Below are 20,029 nucleotides of genomic sequence, written 5' to 3' on the forward strand. Positions count from 1 at the left end.
AATCTTATATTAGTCTTAGCTGACAGACCAGTAAGTTATATTAAATGACCACTGGAGATGGATGGTAAGAATGATAAACCAACTTTAAAGTTGCAGAAGAGAGGATTCTTCATACTGGGTTGATCTCTAGAGAGATCCCCATTTTCAGATCAGCCCTGTTAAATTCTTCCTTGCTTTTGCTGTTACTTACTTTTTCTGCCAGAAAGGAAAGGTCTTGGATAAGGTAACTGCTCTGTACCCTACTTTATCAACCCTTTCTTCTCCAGACCGCTGCCCAGAGACTTGGTCATACATCATCTGTTTATCTTAATGGGAGTCATGTAAATAGTCCTTGTTCACCACATAAAAATGTAGGGGTTAACAGCAATTGCAAAGAGAGCTAGGTTGTCCAAATGCTGCTGCCTACACACTTTATTTTAATTTTAAGATAACGAATGCATATTGGATGCAGTGTGCTTAGCACTCTCCAGAGGTACATAATAGCGAGCTATTCAAAGTCACTTTTTAAACTTTAGGATATTTCACTAATCCAATTCTGACATTCTTATTTTTTTTTTGCAAAAAATAAACTACACCCAGTGGTGACATAAGGTTGTATTTTATCAGAGGTTTCTGGTAACTGTATAAACCAGGAGAATGAAGCTTAGAGTGGCTTATGTCACCAGAATTCTCAATAGCAAAGATGTATTTTTAATGTGTACAATTCAGGCTTAGGCTTCTTATTATAATTGGCTTGAAGGAAATAGAATAACTGTTCTCTCTTCCCACCCCCACTACATATCCCCTTTGAAAGGAAGTTTAAGCTAGTTTATGCATTTTTAAATTTATCCATTTTAAAAGGGAAAGTGAACTTAAACCAGTAACACCTTTAGTTTAAGGTAATGTGACATACCTAGCACTGGATATGGGGCTCAAAAGCAAAATCATCCATGGTTATTTGTAAGAAAAACTTTTTTACTAAATAATTATAAAGGGAATCTAGAATTTCTATAACAGATCACAGTATAGTATGTCATTAATATACTATACTTTGGTAATTTGCTTTTCTTTACTTTTAGTTTGTGGGGGTTTTTTTGTTTTTTTTTTGCTTGAAATAGTAACTTCATAAGGGTAAGGTAGTCCAGGACATAAATTAACATTCAAGCAGTTTGAACACTTTTTAATTCTAAGTTAAGTGCAGCCTTTAATACAAAGATAGATGAAAACTGCACCAAATTCCATCGGTCTCTTTGTCTCTCGTCTGCATGCCTGCTTTCTCCTTTAGCATCTATTCCCATGTAAACTTGGACATGACTCTTTCTGCATTTCATCTCATCTGTAATTTTTATTTCCAGTATATTTTTGCAATATGATCAGGTTTGGGTATGTGAGAGGACACTTCTGCAGAATGGCAGTGTCGACTATTCATAAAATTTAAGGTTAAACTTAATACAGTATTTGAAACTTGAATTTAAGCCACTGCTTTCCTGTTTTATAAGGATATGTTGAATAGAAATATCAGAAACTAACAGTTAAAATAATTTTGTAGCAAAAATAAGTTTAACTTTCAATGAATACTTACATTTTCCATATTTAATGGCTCTTGGAGTTGTATAACTAGACACAAATTACCTGAAAACATTCTGTTACTTAACATCGCTATTTTTCTGATGTTAAATAGCTCCTTGTTTATTGTATGCTTGAGTGTTTAAACAGGCAGAATTATTTAGCAAATGATCCTTATTTTTAAAGCCTTATTAGTGTGGAAAAGAGAAGACTGATAGTGGGGGGGTTTGAGAGATTTTCAAATACCTGAAGGACAGTTATGGAAAGGGTGCCAGTGGGCTTTTCTGTGTGGCCATAGGGGAGGGGACTAGGAGTGATGACATCAAGGTACAGCAGAGGAAATTTAGGTTGAAGATCAGGAGGAGGAACTTTTTGACTGAGGGTGGTCAAGCATTGGACTGAACTACTTACAGAAACAGTGGACTCTCCATCCTTGGAAGTTTTCAAGATCAGGTAGGAATAGTTTACTCAAGGATGATCGTGCCTCTTTCCTATGATCCTAAATGTCTGAGGGCACATATAGATGTGCTGGACATCTGCAAATTAACACGGGTCAGAGCAGACTCAGTCAAGCCTGCTGGAGCATGTTAATTTAATGTGCTTCCAACAGCCTCTGTGTCATGTCAAAATGGTGGTGGGGGCACTTGAACTAAAGCTTGTCATATGAGCTTTAGTTCAAGCATCTGCACTACCATTCTGAAGCACAGGATGCTGAATACATGTGATGTTGCAGGTGCTTTAATTAGAGTAGCTCTCGGAGCCCCGGAGCATGTGTGTAGATGTCATAAGTGCTTTTAACTGACTCTTCTAAGCTTGCTTTCCCGAAATGCAAGACATTTTGCATGTTGTAAAATGTCAAGATGGCTTGCAGTATTGCTTATATGCTATTGTTTGAAATACTAAAAAAAATTAGAAGTGCAGTGATTCAAGGGAGAAGATGAAATTTGATTGTTTCATTACTAGTTTGTTCAGTGAAATGGACCTTTTCTTGAAACCCTTTTATGACAAATGGGCAAGATATATCAAAGAGCAGTTCTCCTGGATATATCATTTTTTAAAAACTGAAAATAAATTCAGAGAAGGTCTGGAATTTCTTAAGAGGGGATTCAAATTGCAAATTGAGAAGAAATCCCTTACAATAGAAGTTTACAGGCTTGTAGCAAAGGATTCCACTCATCTGTGTCTCAACAGTCGGCTAATATCAGTATCTTACAGTCTCAGTAGGAGATCTCTCCACCCATCAAGGCCATAAATTGTTGCAAATGAAATGCTGCAATAGCTCTTTATCCTTAGCAAGTATGGGAAGTCTGTTTTGTGCTACAGACTTCCAGTTGTTTTGTAGTTCTGAGCATAATTCAGGATATTTAAATAGTTAGTTTTTAAAAGGATATCTGCAAAGGAGGAGTAGACTGGGAAAAACTACCTTTCTCTATTTTAGTATCAGCCTTTCTCTGTTTTAATATCCTGCCTTGCTGTAGGCTTGTTGAAAAGCTAATACTTAAAATGACATTAGTAGGTTAAATGGTTATAGTTCAACTGTACTTTCAAGATGAAACTTGCTCTGTGTTCCAACTTTCCGTGGCATTTTAGAATGTCATAAATGTTTTTAGGCAGTGCATATTAAACTTTTCATTGGCTATTGGTATGCAAACAAAAAAATAAGAGGGGGAAAATACTGCTTCAGAACTTACACTAATACGTTAGGACATGGCTAATTGAAAAGCTTCTGTATTTTTAAAAAACATTTTAAAATGTAGGGGTTTAATAGTTATTTTGCTCCTGCATTTCAGTGCCCCAAGTGATCTGAGCAACAATACAAACCTGTTTTGGGTCTGCTGCTCTTCGTCCCTCCTCTCTCCTTTGTTCATGCTACAGTTTACTGCCTCTTCACATTCAGGTCCAACTGTGTTAACTGGTATATATTCTCTCAAAAAGCTGAAGTTAGAATGTACCTAAGGTTGGCTTCCTTATAGCCCATCAGAGTAATATAACTGAAGGTAAACCCCTGACACTGACTAAATAAGGTGTCATCAACTGTACAGTGTAAACAAATGGAAAAAATGAGCTTTTCCTTTAACCTCTTTCCATTCTTGTAATTTTTATGGGTTTTCTGTAACAGTAGGAAGTGCATTTTAGACTAGAAATATTACTTTTTTCCAGTTGATCCTTCCAGATGTTCCTTTGATGCCATGGTTTTAATATTTGTTTTTCTTGCTTGTATTTTATATCAAGACCAAGAAATTACCACCATTTTGTAGGAAAATAATTAAGCACTTTAAAATAAACTCATTTAGAACTTCGTCGTCTTCGCACATACTTTTATATATATGTTCCAGGTAACAAAGTCAGTTCAAAGGTTCTCCCTCACCTAACAACTCACTGGATAGTGTTTAAGGCACCCCAGCTTCTATAGCCTGTTGTGCGCAAGGGAGTAATATGGCTAGGTGCCTTTGATTCCCTAGCCTGATCCAGTATCTATCTATAACTGGGTCACCTAGGGGTTGCTTTGTCATGAGTCCATAGCAGGGCTTGAAGTCTCACCCCTAGACCTGTAGTGAGAGGCCATAATTGCTCTACCTCTGTGTCCCCATGCCATTATATAGTCCAGTAGTGTTCTTTAAAGAAAACTTTAGAGTCAGATTTACTCGCAGCATAAGGGTGCAGAGTACAGTTAAGCACAGGCGGAATTTGGCTTGTTGCACTAAACCCCTGGTTTCTTGCATATACTTTAGATCAACTTAAAATTATAACCTGAAAGTAAAGTGTAAACAGGAAAAACTTGTATTCATAAGGGGAAGATAAATCTGGGGTTACTGCTGACTCAGAAGTCTAGCCTTTTGTTATAATGAGATACCGATGCATCAGGAAAGGGGCAGTCTTACTGAAGTACTTAATTTTTTTCCCCCTTGCTTGTATGATAGTTATCTTCCCTTGCCTCTTTCCACAGTCATGTGTTGGAGGCAACTGAGTTTGTGATATAAACTTTTCAAATACATTAAAATTCAATAGGCTTGAATATATTTAAGCAATTGTAGTACTTCGTATCAGTGCTGTACAAACCTGGTTAATCTTGCTGCATGTTTTGTGAGGATAAGCAGCAACTCACTGATGAAGAAAGAAAGACATAGAGGTTAAGTGACTTGTGTAGTGGGTCAGTAACAGAGCTGAAATTAGGACTCTGTTCCCTGATGGCAGGGTATGGGAGCATACCACTAGAGTGCACTACTCCCTCTTACTTGTTAAGGGAATGTTGAAATGTGGTGGTAGGTATGATCTGTACCTGGAAAAATAATGGCTGTAAGAAGCTGCAGAGGAACTGGGGCTTCACATTAGTGTGATCAGGCTGAACACTGCCTGTAGCTATTGTTTTTCATACAGGCAATTTTTTTAATACCAGATTTTTTATGAACATTTTATACAACTCCCCGCCCCCCCCCCAAACAACAGCAACCAAAAAACCAGCCCCCAAAACAAAAACCATGTTTAGGGGGTGATCCATCAGTAAGTTCTCTTGGGTGTGAAAAGTGTACTTATAAAACAATAGACAAGTGTTTAGCTTGACTCTGTGTAGCCATGGAATCTAGTTCTCTATAAAGGTTCATGGTATTCCTTAAAACCAGATTGCTTTTTCTCCATTTTTAAAGAAACGTATGTGGCAGTGATATTACTGTAGCATTTTACAGGAATAATATATGTTGTTTTCTTGCACAGGTTTCCACTTGAGTGGCACAGTGACAGAACCTGCAATGCAATCGGAGCCAGAAACTGTTTGCAATGTAGCTATCAGCTTTGATCGTTGCAAGATTACCTCAGTGACCTGTAGCTGTGGAAACAAGGACATATTTTACTGTGCCCACGTTGTGGCACTCTCTTTATATCGGATCCGCAAGCCAGATCAGGTCAAACTGCATCTTCCCATTTCAGAGACACTCTTTCAAATGAACAGAGACCAACTACAAAAGTTTGTACAGTATTTGATCACAGTGCACCATACAGAAGTTTTGCCAACTGCTCAGAAATTAGCAGATGAAATTCTTTCTCAGAATTCAGAAATCAATCAAGTTCATGGTAAGTTTGACAACTGCTTTTTCTTGTCTTTATGGTTTCTTTATTTTTACTTTTTAAGACTGTATTCAGAGGACATCTTGGCATGTGATTCTATTGAGACATTAAACAAATTCTTCTCGTTTGCAAGGAAAATATTCCTTAAGGAATGAGTGATCTGTATTGCAATCTTATATTGTTTAATTAATGTAACACTTGTATTTTCTTAGAGAAAAAACAAATTTCCATTCTCTGTTTTGCAGTCATCTTGTTCAGACTACCAGTTTTGCAGTTAACTTATTAAACATATTTTGACTTCTGCAATCTTTGTCATTTTTCTCAATGGTAGCTTTTATTTTGATGACTGTTAAAAATTTTAAAAACAAATAGTAGACAGTAATTACTGTTGCTCATTACTTAAGTATAAGTCTTCTACTACTTTTTACTTGTGCTTTGGAGTGGAAGAAACAAATGGCAAGGATACTGTATGAGACCAGTTAACAAATGTTCCAGTATAACCTTTGCAGTAACTTAAGTCCAGATTGGGAAGTGAGAATGGGTTATTTGATGCTTTTTTCACTTAAACATCTTTCTTCTTTTGTTATAACCTGTTAAGGACTTTCCATATAGTTAACCGGGATGATGATGTAGCTTGAAATCTAGACATTCAAGGACAGGAATGTTAGGGGAAGGGGAGGGGAAACAGACAAACTATATATATATATGCAGCTCAACCTAATTTATGATTGCTTAATGTAGATGCACCCTTTTAGATAGACCAGAGTATGCAGGTGAGTTCACATGCATGATGGCACGGAAGGTTCATCCACTGTAACCTATCAAGAATTCTTTAGAAAACAGGGCTCCTTATATTACAAAGCAACTCCTTTTCCCCATGCCCAAATCATTTACAAAACTATTAAAAGGTTAATAGTTACCAAGTCCCTCCCTTTCCCCTTGCCAAGTTAAAACAAGTGTGTTTCTTTTAAAGAAAGTAAGAATTTCTGATGTACAGCAAATAGAATCTTTTGGGCTGCAGACAACTCCACTAACAGCCTTTGTAAATGATCTTTAGCCACATTCTTAAAATTCAGTAGCCTTTTCTTTGAGAACAGTTTAACAAAACTATTGACAAATTGTTTTAAACCATGGGTGTCAAACTCATTTAGCCCCATGGTTGAATTTGGGACCATGAGGCTCTTCACTGGCTGGACTGGGACTGAGGGGCACCTTGCAGACCAGATCCAGACCTGTGAGTGCCAGCCATGTTAAAACCAGCCAAAGCAAATCCACGATTTTGGCAGCAGAGCAAGTAACATCAGCATCATCTGCTGCAGCTCCCTGTGCTACTGTGTTGGCTCATGGAGCTGTGGGGGTTAATGTCACTGCTGGTCACCCTGCCATCAAAATTCTGGTCTGTGCCATGGGCCAGATAACATGGCTTTGCCCATATGTTTGACACCCCTGTTCCAAACTGTTAGATCAGTTGTTTTTGAGCACTGGTCAATGCTAGCTAAATATGAACATGGTGTTTACACTGCTTTAGGCACCTATGGCAGAAAACCCATTCAGATTTGATCATAGCATGGAATGTTCTTGAAGTATCATTGTATTTCTTAGTCATAATGGGAGTGGACTGTTTTTCCCCCCATCCTCTTCTCACTCCGCTGTGTCATTCAAATTTTTTTTCCTGCTTCCTGGACAAGATAAACCCTGCACAACAAGATTTCCATGCAAGGAAAGAAGTACTTATTGCTTTGTAAGGTTCTAGATAGAAGGGGTACTCCAACTAAAGATATGGATTCTCATGCCTGGAATAACATGCAAGATCAGAACATCAATCCCCTTGCCTTGGGGTTATCTGGAGTTCCTGAATTTCTTCTGTTATATACTTTTAATTCTGGTTTTCATCCAGAGATTAAGCCAGTCCTTTTTTTGGTGTTCTTTCTTGAGGTCCATGCTTTTGAACACCTTTTTTGACCATAATGCTGATGCATGTATAAGCCCTGTCTAGCATAGATGGAATAACTGTAGTACTTTTGTGACTGTCTTTCAGAAAGCGTGAATTGGGTAATTGTTTGTCTGCTCCATCTCATGCAAGAATTGGTGAAATTTATTTAGTGGGTGAGGATGCTAGGGAACCTAGCAGAATGATTTGTGTCTGTATCATCAGCATATAATTGAGGTGACAAATGGCTCTGCCTTCTTCCCTGAACCCAAGTGATGCAATGTCTGTGCTTTCCCACTTCCTGTCTGAGACTCAGTCCAGGCAAAACTAAGATGTGGCAGGTTAGAGAAAGAAAGAGGAGTACAGTATAGATGCCACTCATTCCCCTGCTTTATTTAAGGTGCGGTGGTAGGTAGGGGTTTTCCATCCTTTATTGCAGTAGTTCTCAAACTTTTTTTCTACCAGGACCCATTTATAATCATCAATGGCCAGTCCCAACCCAGTGCCCTGCACTCCTGACCCTCTGACCTCCACCCCCAGGTCCCAGTCCCCTCATGCATGGGGCATGGGAGGGGCCCAGAGCAGCCCCTGGCAGGCTGGAATTCTGCCAGCCCTCAGGGGAAAAGCCATGGTTTCCCATGTTTTTCTCCTTTAAAGGAGAATCTGTTTTTAAAGTTTGTTCGTGACCCTTTTGATAGATTCTTGCAACCCACTTTTAGGTCACAACCCATGGATTGAGAAACCCTGCTTTATTGTACACACAGATGTGCTTTGGGATGATTGGACCAACTGAATTTCAGGTGGCATTGGTAGCCAACAGCATTTCTTCATTCTGTTTGGCAAGATTTTCTGTGACTTTGTTTTTCTGATGTGAACATACAGTTGCTACAATTGTTTGAGTCCTTCATGACCTCAAAACTGGACTGCTTTATTCAGAGTATGATTTTATGTGTTGAGACAACTCTAGATAGTTTACCAACATACTAAAATGTGTATTAGCATCTTATTTAGCTTCAAAGTCCATTCATGGTGTTGATCCTGACTTACAAAGCTGAATGTGGTTTGAGTCTTGGCTAGATCAGACTGTCTCCCTCTTTCTCAGTGTCATGACAAAGAGCTAGCTGAGCTGAAATGTAACTGTTCAATTCTCAGGTGTTCATGCTAGTCAGTTCTTAGCTCTAAAACTAGTTATCTTCTATTATGAAACAACACATAGGACTTTAGGCCATAGTGTAAAACTCATTTACTTCCTTGAGTATTTGATTGAGAATTGGGAGGTAACTGAGTTTCCATGGTTGGGAGGGATTAAGTAATTTAATGAAAATCAATATTAATAAATTACTAATATGGCATATGTCCAAGAGTTGTGAGGATATTGTAATTTACAAATGAAAATGAAAACTAAGAATGAGGGTCTCCTTTCTCGTAATCTGTATGGTATGCTGTCTGATCATTGTCATGCTATGCTAACTTAGATGCAAAAGCATCTTTTCGTAATGCTAAACCTAGATGCAACAAAACAACTATTGTCTTTTATTCTAGGAGTAACTCTAATTGCAATAATGATAAACTAATACTTTCACTTGTTTTTATTTTAAAGACTTTCTTAACTAAGATAAACATTTAACATTTGACAAAATTATTTATTACTACAACTCAAAGAACAGACGTCTTTTCCCACCATTGTGAATCCAAAACAAAAACAACAACTTCTCTATTTGCAGTATGTCTACTCTCTGTAATTCTGTTTTTTAAAAATGATGTTTTTTCTGAACTTTTTCACTACTGGGTTACTTGGCGTATGTATGCAATGTACACTGGCATCTTTAGTTTTGTTCAAACTGGTAGTTATAGTGCAGCCAGGGGCCCCCAGTCAGGATCTGTTTATTGTTGTGTTACTTACTGGGTAAACAGGTGTGAAAGAACTGTTTAATATAATATCTGTGATTTAATTTCAAGACGATGCAAAAAAATTGGATCAACAATTAAAGGAAATGGAGGGAAGGTGAAGGTAACAGGAATTACATAGATCAGTTTGCACTTCTACTTGGCTTCAAATGGTCTGTCTAACTAGACTTTTATTATGGCATCTGTCACTAGTATTGGAGCAACTACCCATTCCAAGGTAGTTTTAATTAAAGCTACAAATGAGTGATGTGATTGCTGAGAGAGAGTTAAACATCAGTTGACGTGATTCTCATAGGCAGCTCTGTAGACGTGTCCCTTGGGTTTGAAAGCAACAGATTCTGTGAACTAAACTGGGGAGGGCATTGCATGCATATGGCTTGCCATGAAACAAATTTCATGAAGGAGCTTTTGCTAAGGCAGATAATAGGGTAGTAGAAGCTGGCATCATTGATAAAGGGGAGGCCAAAGAGTCCAGTGTGCCAAGATTTAAAAAAAAAAAAGGGTAAGTGGCAAGGGGGAGACATGTGAAAGCCCTTGCAAGCCAGGACAAGATTTAACTTGATTTGGTGTTGAAGTGGAATTGGTAGGAGAAATCAAAGAAATGAGTGTGATGTGGTCAGATTATTAGCCAGGAAGGTGATCTTGGTATCAGCACTTTGAATGAACTTAACGGGCAGAACAGTGTTAGAGGGAAGTAGGCCTCAGTAGTGAAGACCAGGAATATAGGGACAAGACTCCTAGGAACATAATGGAAATGTTAATGTCCAGAAATGTTAAGAGGGAGAAGACCGCAATACTTGGGTGTTGCTTTGTATGCTTCTGTAGGGAACAGGTATCGGTTTTAAAGGGGGACATGTATGCTGTATGCTGACAAATGGATCACCTGAGCACAGAAACATGGTCAGTACCAGAGTGTGAGACCTGGGGCTTCTCAAGGTTGTGCTTTTCTTTTCTTTTATTCAGTACTCCCCTAATCCCAATGCTGGTTAGGGAGTATTGTGCTATTCTGAGGTACAGACATTAAAAAAAAACAAACAAACCAAAAACAAGCCTGTGCAAGAGGCAGAATAAGTATATTGTTGATATATAGTGCTAATGCAACCTGAACTGCCAATGTTTTTTCTTGCTGGTTTAGCTTATTCCAGACAGCCACCTACCCTTCCTCCAAGCAGTATAAGCTATACTGACAAACATGTAGTTTTGCCAGTACAGTTACATTTCTAGTAAGGATTTTGGCTGGTAAAGCTGTGTTGGTCATGAATCTTGTCGCAAACCGCCTGAAAAAAGTTTGTAGGATACAAACTGCTGATCATGGTTGTATAACAGAACATCAAGTGTTCGCCCATACACAAAAGTTATATTCCTCTTCAAGGGAATGGATCTCCCGGTTCATTGAAATACAGCAAACTAAAATTATAGGGCTGTTGGTTTTTGGAAGACTTGAGTTGTTATTTGCTAGAAAAAATAAGTACTTCCCACTCTTGAATAAGCACAATTGACATGTCATTGTTACTTTCATAGTCTGATCTATTTGGAAAATTGCATATGGCTTATCTAATTTCTCCTGTAATGTCTAATTGGACGTATGGTGTATTTCACTTGCTGTCATAAACCATGTAGTGACAGTCTTTCTAAACCCAATTAATATAAACCCAAGAGTTCTGAAGCAGCTCAAGATTACATGTTTTTGATAGTGTTTTCAATTTCAACAAACAAGGTTATCAGAACAGGTGACTGGAGAGTATTTAATACTTCTGTATTTTAAGGCTCTAGGAATGAATTGGAGATTTAAACCAGTATGGCTTATCTGGACATGGTAAATTTGGTTGAAGTCAAGCCATAGATTTCTGGGATTTAATCCTAATGATTTGTACTATGGAAAATTGTATGTATTACTAATATACTAGCATTCTTTGAATGTATAGAGCAATGGAGGGGAGAATCAGTTAACATAACTTCCCTTCTCAGGTTTTTCACAGCAAGAGGTTATGCTAAGAGCTAAATCAGTGGGTGGTGGGCAAAGTATTGCCATGGACTAGAAATTTAGTAAAGAAAGAAAGAAAGTATAGAAATAAATGGTCAATTTCCAATACTGCAGGGGCAGATACTAAGAGGTGTTTCACTGCCCCTCCCCCATCCTAAAATGTTTTGTATGAGGATTAATGCATATTTTTAATGGAATTGATTGGGGGGGGAGGGGAAGCAGTGAGTTGGCAAAAACTGTCAATGACATTTATTTAGGTTAATCAGAACTGGATTAGGCTTGAGTAACTTCTGAAGCCTAACCAGATGCATGCGCATCCGAGTAATGGATGAAATTCAGTGTTGATTAATACAGAGTGCTGCATGTTAGTGGGCAAACTTAAATTAGTTTTTAATTTACAGGCTTCTAAATTAGCAGAATTGACTCCGAAAAGACCTGGACATCAGTTTGTACATTGCCATGAACAGCTCTGTTCATTTCAGTATTGTGCTAAAGTACGTAAGAAGTGGCATGCTGTAAGGCATACAGACGAATTACCCTCTCATTGTATTAATCTGTGGTTGGCCACTTGTGTAGAATATTGTATTCGGGGCTGGGTTACCACATCTCAAAAGATATAGTGTTGCTGTTCTATTAGATGGGGAGCATAAGAATAAGGGTGCATGTTAAATTGAAAGGCTTATGATTCAGAACTGATAAAAGGAGGTATATTTACACATCACTCATAATTAGACCGGAACACATTGCTGTGGAGTGCGTCTGAGCTAGGAAGATCTAGGAGTGCCAAAAATCTGAGGAAAATTCAAAGAGCATGTTAACTGCTCCATAGCAAGTTTATCCAGTTATTGTAAATATAGAGTTTTGGAAGATCTGGTGAATAACTTATGCTTCTAGGTTTATTCTGTAAAAAATAGGTTTAAGATGAAGCTTAATCTAGATCTGCCTAATGTGAGGTTTCTTGCATCTTCTGAAATTTCTGTTATCTGTTCATTCTGTTATGAATAAAGATGGGCTGCCGTATAGCCATGAAGCTGTGCACTGTTCAGCAGGCACTGTATGCTACCCAAAGATCAGAAGTTTACTGGAAAGAGTTTTGGGCAAGTTTGAAGTATTTGGGGGATTTAAAGCATAGTATCATTATAAATTATTAATTTAGTAATCTGTGTTGGTTTATATAATTCAAATGGTGTTTTGAAAGTAATTTAAACTACACCAAGGTTATAAAAGTTAATTACCACACTGTTATGAGTCAGTAAGTACGCAGCATCCTTGCACTTGGGCCAGTATAATACTGATTAACACAAGCTTTTTATGTGCAGTTTTCTTTCCACATCTTCCTCCCCTCATCTCCCTGTCTCCTTCCCCTCTGGCTTTCCCCTCTGAAGCAGAGATCAGATGATACTTAATGCGATTTAACATTCACAGTTTACTTTATATATTTTTTATAAATATAATTGTATGAATGAAGAGCCAGGCATGAAGGTTGCTTTTAATAAGTGATTTGCAAAGGTTTTACTCAAGAATCGAAAAGCTGTTATAATTCGGATAAGGGGAGGAGAGAAGGTATAAATTTTAAAAATCTGCCTAGTACATATATTTCAATCAAATATAGCAGTCAGTTGTTCCCAAGTAGTCTGTACTGTTGGCTTCCTTTTTTTCCTTTTCTAGAATCTAAATATCTCAATCATTTGTAAATGTAACTTGAAAAGCAAGTCAGAGCTTCATGTTTTATTGAAATAGTATTATTCTTTTGGATTGAAGTTTTCCCCCACTTAACCCACATTCAAGGTGGAATTTAATATAAAAGGTGTAGGCAAAACAGTAATATGACAACCCCCCCATCTTTTACAGTATATGTTTTTTTTTTAGAAATCTATAACCATTTTAGGTGCTGTTTCTCCCTGGAACTTGAAAATAGGTTTATTTTAATAGGTAATTTGTCCTGGGCTTAATGCTCCCTTGAGAGAAGCATCTTTTTTTGAAAGTTAGTTTCTTAAGTGACATTGCATTTCCGTTTTCAAAAACTGTTAATGTCTTTCTGCTTTGATTAGGAAAATTGCTGAAAATTAGAATGCTTATACAATATGACAAATTCTTGTCCATATCTTGTACTGAACATAAAGGGTATTTGTAATGCAGTCAGTAATCTGATAGATAACCTAAGGAAGCCCGAGGTATGGAGAGAATTAATATGGGAGTGTCTATAAGCTGACACCATTTAATTACAGGTTTTTGTATTTCATATAATTACATGGTACTTTTCACTTTCAAACATGAACTAATTAGTCATCACAGTACCCCTATGAAACATGTAAGTTAATATTTATCCCCAATTTACAAATAGGGAAAAGGAGTTGGTGTTTGTACTGGAATTAAATTAAGACATTTCTGTGGGGTTTTTTTAATCTTATTTGTTACTCAGTGGACAAAGGAAGTGGCACTCAATTTAATTTTGAATAGTACCAGTTGTGAAAGGCCAAGAAAAAATACTTGTTTTATGGATAAAGAGAGTATGGCGTGGGTAGTGGCAGTTCAGACTTTCCAAAATGGCATTGCCACTGTGCCCTACGCCTAACTGGGAAGGACTTCTAATAGTGAAAAGATGTATTAGACTTAGGGGAGTTTGCCATCTTGCTGTGGACAGCCCTGTCCAGTGGGGGTTGGGGAATCTCAAATTCTGAAGCAGGCCATGCCTCTTTCTGATGGTTACTTACAACTTTGATAGCTGGGTGGGCCAGGTGGGTAGTTCCACAGGTTGTTTGACACCCTTAGGTTAGACTTACTCAGATGCTGATCCTGAGGGTCACTGGTTAAGACTAAAAACTGCATCTGTAGGGACATCCACTTGTGTGACAGATACTAAAATAAGTGATTTTTCTTATATAGTTTTGTTTCTAAAGAAATAAATCTGAACATATTGAGCATAGCATATAAGAGCTTGTTTTCTGAGTGGAGCATCCGCACTTTGGAGGAAAGCTCTATAAGCCATGTCCGTGATTGTGGACTTTTAACTGCTGCCTTTGTTGGCCTACGTTATTAGAATACATGGTAGCTCTCTTACCCTGCTGCCAAGAATGGGTCCAGTGTCTCAGTGCCACGGGGAAAACTGTTTCAGAGGCTGTTGGAAGTACCAGAATAGCAAGACTGTAGTTGTGTTGGAACAGCCCTGGATAGACCCGATGTCACTGTTCAAATGATGGAATGTTATTATTGAAGAATCAGCAATAGCCATGTTGAAAATCAGTCTTGTAATACAGGCTGACCAATACGTTTTTGATTAAAAAAAACAAAAGAAACCCCAAAACTTACAGAAAGAATCTTTATTTCCCTAAATACAGAGGCTTAGGTCGATGGATCTTTTTCTGCTGCTTAAATGTAAACAAGTATTTACAAATACAAATTAAAAATAAAGCTTTTTGGGTAATAGCATGTTTAATCTAAAATAAAGACAGACTTTTTTAGAAGTATTTTTAAAATAGCTAATTATTTCACAGGTCATGTATGTTTTGAAGCAATGAAATATTTAAACGTTTATTTGCAAAGTGATACTAGAGTTGGGTTAGTGTAACAGCTGTGCTGCCTGTTCTGCCTGATTTCCCTTTTTATCTAGTTTTCTGCAACTGAAGACCTATAGACATGTGTTACGTGTAGCTGACTGAATTTGTAACTCCATTTTAAAGTTAAGAATAAGGAGAGAAGTCAAGTAAAGAAGATACTCGTTTGTTTTCATTATATCTTGGGCTCAGTTTCTTTTCAGAGAAGCTGCATATTTATATAGCTTCCCGTGGAAGTCAGCAGGAGTTGGATACAGATATTCGGGGCATTCCTTTCTTTCTGTCTCCTTTTTCCTTGAAAAAAAAATTGTCAATCTTAAGTTCTCAAATGGAAGATGGTGAGAACCTCACTGATCTCTCAGGTGCTGGCTTCCTTATCTACTGGCAGCTGAATACAAGATACCTTTATGGCCTTCCAACTTTTATGTTACGACTGGTTGGAGGAGAAATTTAACCAGATTTTCCAACACGTGTGCTTTAGCTACATGGCAGAGTTAGAATGGGGCAACAAATGAATGATTAAATCCATAGAATCTGAATGGCAGTTCTTACTATTTTTTCTGTTTCTCTCTCTGTTAAAAAAAAAAAAAAAAAAAAAAATCTGGATAACTTTTTAAATGACATAATTGTTAAAACTCTCAGCATCTCTTATTACAGGACACTTAGGGTTTGTATAGATTAGGATTCAGTGTTGGGACAGTTGGATCATGTTACCTAACTCAATCTCTTATACCATCTAGAACTCTAATAGAGATTTAAATACTTGTTTTTCTGAATTGTCTGAATTGGTTAAGTTAAAAATTTAACTCAGTTAGCTGGAGCACACTATTATGTAGCTGCTTTGATTAGCATTCTAGAAGGGGTTAATCAGATTACACTACTTAACCCAAGCATCATGTCTTTAAAGCTACAGTCGAAACAGGGACCTGAACGTGCAGTTTAATTGTAGGCTTGTCACCACAGTATCGGCTTGAGTTGTAACTTCTGGTGTTGCCTCTAACCTAAGTTCTTCACTCAGAACCTTGCTTCATGGGTGGTGGTGCTTTTAACTCGAGTTGGCTGGCTATGAGGAATCTAGACTAAAACTTGACTTAGCACAAGTAATCAGCTGTCAAAACATTTCCCCTCCTCTGAGTTCCCTTGCCTCGGCTGTTCTATTGTTGTTTCTCAGCATGGCTGCTCGCCTTTAACTAAGTGACCACAAAATGAGCTTGGGGAGTTTGTCAAAAATATTCCGAGCAAAGTTAACCTAACAGAGTCAGGTATTTCTGTTCCTGTTACGCCCAAGCCACCCTGAGCCTCTTCAGAGAGGCAGGGATATCAATCTAATAAATAAAATGAGTTCATTTGAGAGAAAATAACATGAGTTAATTCTGTGGTGAAGGCATAGGCTATGTTAAAAATGCTTCTTAATCACCAGGTTCACTCCCTGCATAGTTTTAACTGCTTATTTTAGTGAAAACATTGCTTCCATTTCTTTGAAGTTCTGTGTTTTGTTTTTTACTCCTGGCTTGCCATACGGAGTTAGGAGGAATGAAGCTGCTGTTTGCTCTTGTCTAGTAATGGACTCTTTGCAACACTGTTGAAGATATTGGGATTACATAGAACTCACTGAAGGCATTACTAGGTGGCAATAGTTGCAGAGATGCCACAGGATTTCTTGTGTTGATGACTTCCTTATAAGGAAAAAACCTGGCTTGGCTCGAGGACCTCAAGCTGAATTTGTGGTCCTGGCAAAGACAATATCATTGTAACTGAAAAATGCTGTTGATTTCACTTGGATCATAAATGCAGAACCCCATAATGCTATTCTGTTAAAGTAGAGTCGCAATTTATACATTTCAAACCTAGTCTTGTTTCAAGTATCATATACTATATTTTATATAAACGGACCAAAAAGGAAAAACAATGGCAGACTACTATAACTTTTTTTTTAATGGTAAAACATCTTGCAACTAAATGTTTTTAATTTTGTTACAAGTAATGGTTCCTTATTTCCACCCAGTGTCCTTAGAGTATTGAGAAACAGCTTAACTTAAAGTATATTTTTAAATATATGGTAAATTAGTCATCCACAACAGGAGAGAAGTTGAATTCAGCGAGCTCTTCAACGCTGTTGAGCTTCCTCTGCTTGACATTTTTTTTTCCTTCCCTTTTTTTCATCAACCTGTGACCTTTATTTAAAACATAATGATATTTTTCCTGCTGTTTGTAGGTGCTCCAGACCCAACAGCAGGTGCTAGCATAGATGATGAAAACTGCTGGCACTTGGATGAAGAACAGGTCCAAGAACAGGTTAAACTCTTCCTTTCCCAGGGTGGATACCATGGATCAGGGAAGCAGCTCAATTTGCTTTTTGCAAAGGTAGGACTTGTGTTTGAATATTCCTAAACCATCTTCCTTCTGGTTTCTTTTAGGTAGTCCAAATGTGATTGGCTGCTTAGTCAAAGTGTAGTTAACTATAAACTAAGTTAAACCATAAGAACATGAAAGCCAGACTGATTTACAAATACTTTTCACATAGTGGAGACTAGTTTGCTCAAAGTCAGTTTGCTTATTTGCTGTAAGAAAGTGAAATAGCATCTCAGCCTTCACCAATCCTCCTCCCTTCAGGGTTCTGGAAACCCGTTCATTCTTTTGTAGATTATAACATCTGTGGGTTACTTGTTAAAAATTGTCTTGAAGAAAAATTGCAGTGAGATGTTAAAAGTGATCTAAAATCAGTCTTAGTGCTGCAGTGCAGATGCTTCATATGGTTCTCCCATAGCCTGCAATTGGTTCCCCAGAACATCCTTTACTTGTACTGGGTCAGTGTTGTTCCCAGGGTAATACTATAGTTTTATAACTGTTTTGTTGCAGGTGTGGCTGTCTCTGCTCAGTGCCACTGAGAGAACTGGGAGTGAGCTGAGGGAGCAGAGAAAGGGTAGTTCCAGGGAAGACAGAGGAGAGTCCAAGGAAAGACAGAGGGACCAGTAGTGGAATAAAGACTGTTTAGAGTTGGGCAGTCCAGTGTGCTGTTTGGGATGTCTGCACTCTGACCATAATTGTAATAGTTTAAAGAAAAGAGGGACTAAACAAAGTGTATAAAACTTCAAACTTTCATACGTTTTCAAATATGTCTTAAGGGACTTATTTTTCCTAGGTGCGAGAGATGTTAAAGATGAGAGACTCTAATGGAGCTCGCATGTTGACGCTGATAACAGAACAGTTCATGGCTGACCCTCGGCTGTCACTTTGGAGGCAACAAGGAACTGCAATGACTGACAAGTATCGGCAGCTCTGGGATGAATTGGGTAAATGCACAGAATGAAAATAACCTGGAATGTGTATTCATACAAAAAATGAAGAAGCCATTGAACAGTTAAAGTGGCGGGGAGGGGGATGCAGGCTTATAGTGGTACTGAGTGAAAAAACAAGAGCTGGAATTCCCTGCAAGCTTAATTGCTCCATTGCGGGGAATATAAATGGTATGAATTTCTGTCCTAATAAAAAGGGAAAAAAAAGTCAATGGAAATAGGAGTACCAAGGATAGGGGAACAGAAAAGCACCTGGGGTTAAAATCCAGAAAGCTAGAACGTAAAATGAGGTTACAACTACCAGGGGACAGAAAAGCTTCTCCAAATACTACATTTACTCTCATACCATAGGCACCTTTTCCCCCCAAAAATCAGCTCTCCAAAATGGTCAGGTGTTTCTTAGGCAGGGAAGCGGATATCTGCACTGGGATTATAGCATGGGGATGCTAAAATATGGCAGCTATGTGCTGTGCTTCTCCCAGCCCAGGAGGGATGGGTACAGTGCATCCTTCAGGGTCTCAGTTAATTTTATTGTTGTCACAGTTGCTGCTGAATTATCAGTAGCTTTTGTATGAGTAGCCAAAAACTGCTATCAATTCTGCAGTTTTATATTTGTCACAGCTACTGCCATTCTGAGGCTGCAGCTAGAGACTGAGAGACACAGTTGCCTTGGCCCCTCCTGCCTGGGGCCAGCATTCAGCCATGTTGAGCCTATGCTGTGGAAGAATCTTCTTTTCTTTATTCTAACTTCTTAGACAAGGTGTGTGTCTTATATGTGGGAGGTTGGGGGTGGGGAGTGGGGGTGGTTTGTGCTAAAATACAGGTACATTAAAAAGAAAAGTATACGTCGTTACTTAACAAGGGAGTAGTGCAAATAACATGGTACAGGAAGAATGAAATATTTGCTGCCATCTTTGCTTCAGTCTTTAGCAAGGAAGTTAATTGGTCCAAATACTTAACACCAAACTAAGGAAAGAACAGGTTAAAAATACTGATAATGTAGATGCATTCAAGTTGGCAGACTTTTTTGGGTGAAACTGCAGCAGTACTTGGGGCAGCCTCTAAACTAGTGGTTGTCAAGTTGTTTGCTGTTGTGGGCCACACTTGCAGCTCTCAGTGTGTTGTGGGTCGTGGTACCCACACAACATACTTGCAGTGTATTCATTTAAGAACGTCTTAACGGGAAGTAACATAGGCCGCAGCAGTGTGCTGATTGGGCAGCATGCAGGCCATGGGTTGAGAACCACTGCTCTAAATCCTTAGTAATTTATTTTAGGAACTTTGGAAGGACTGGGTACATCCAAGATTATTAGACAAGGGCAGACATAGCATATGTCTTTACAAAGGGGAAAAGAGAGCACAGAGAACAGTAGACTTAATTCTTGAAGCCCAACAAGGTGCTGGAACAGGTGACTGAACAATTAGTTTTTAAGCAGCTAGAGAATAATAGCGACGTGGAACAGCCAGCATGAATTTGTCAAGAACAGAGGGTGTCAAAACAATATAATATTCCTTCTGTTACAGGATGACTTGGTTAGTGGGGGAAGCAGGTAGATGTGATATTTTGGCTTCAGTAAGGTGTGTATAACAGTGTCATAAGCAAACTAGAGAAATATGATTTTAGATTAGGGCTGTCCAGCTGGTGGCCACAGACCACCTGTGCCATGTGATGGACTACCTTGCAACTCCTGGGCTCCTACCTGGCTTCACCTGCCCATATCACTTCAGCTGCAACAGGGCTCCCCATCCC

At 38.2% G+C, this 20,029-nt stretch overlaps 1 protein-coding gene across 1 annotated transcript in view; it reads left to right on the top strand.

Moving 5' to 3' along the window:
• ZSWIM6 (zinc finger SWIM-type containing 6) overlaps positions 1-20,029 on the top strand; it is a 164,890-nt gene that overhangs the window by 84,327 nt on the left and 60,534 nt on the right. Inside the window, exons 2-4 of the mRNA XM_019532121.1 lie at positions 5,257-5,613; positions 17,199-17,347; positions 18,126-18,276. Of these exons, the coding sequence (XP_019387666.1) occupies positions 5,292-5,613; positions 17,199-17,347; positions 18,126-18,276 (622 nt within the window). The 5' untranslated portion in view covers positions 5,257-5,291. The remainder of the gene's footprint in view (positions 1-5,256; positions 5,614-17,198; positions 17,348-18,125; positions 18,277-20,029) is intronic.

Source organism: Crocodylus porosus, unplaced genomic scaffold, assembly GCF_001723895.1.
Source record: "Crocodylus porosus isolate Cpor-Errol unplaced genomic scaffold, CroPor_comp1, whole genome shotgun sequence".
Lineage (NCBI taxonomy): Eukaryota > Metazoa > Chordata > Crocodylia > Crocodylidae > Crocodylus > Crocodylus porosus.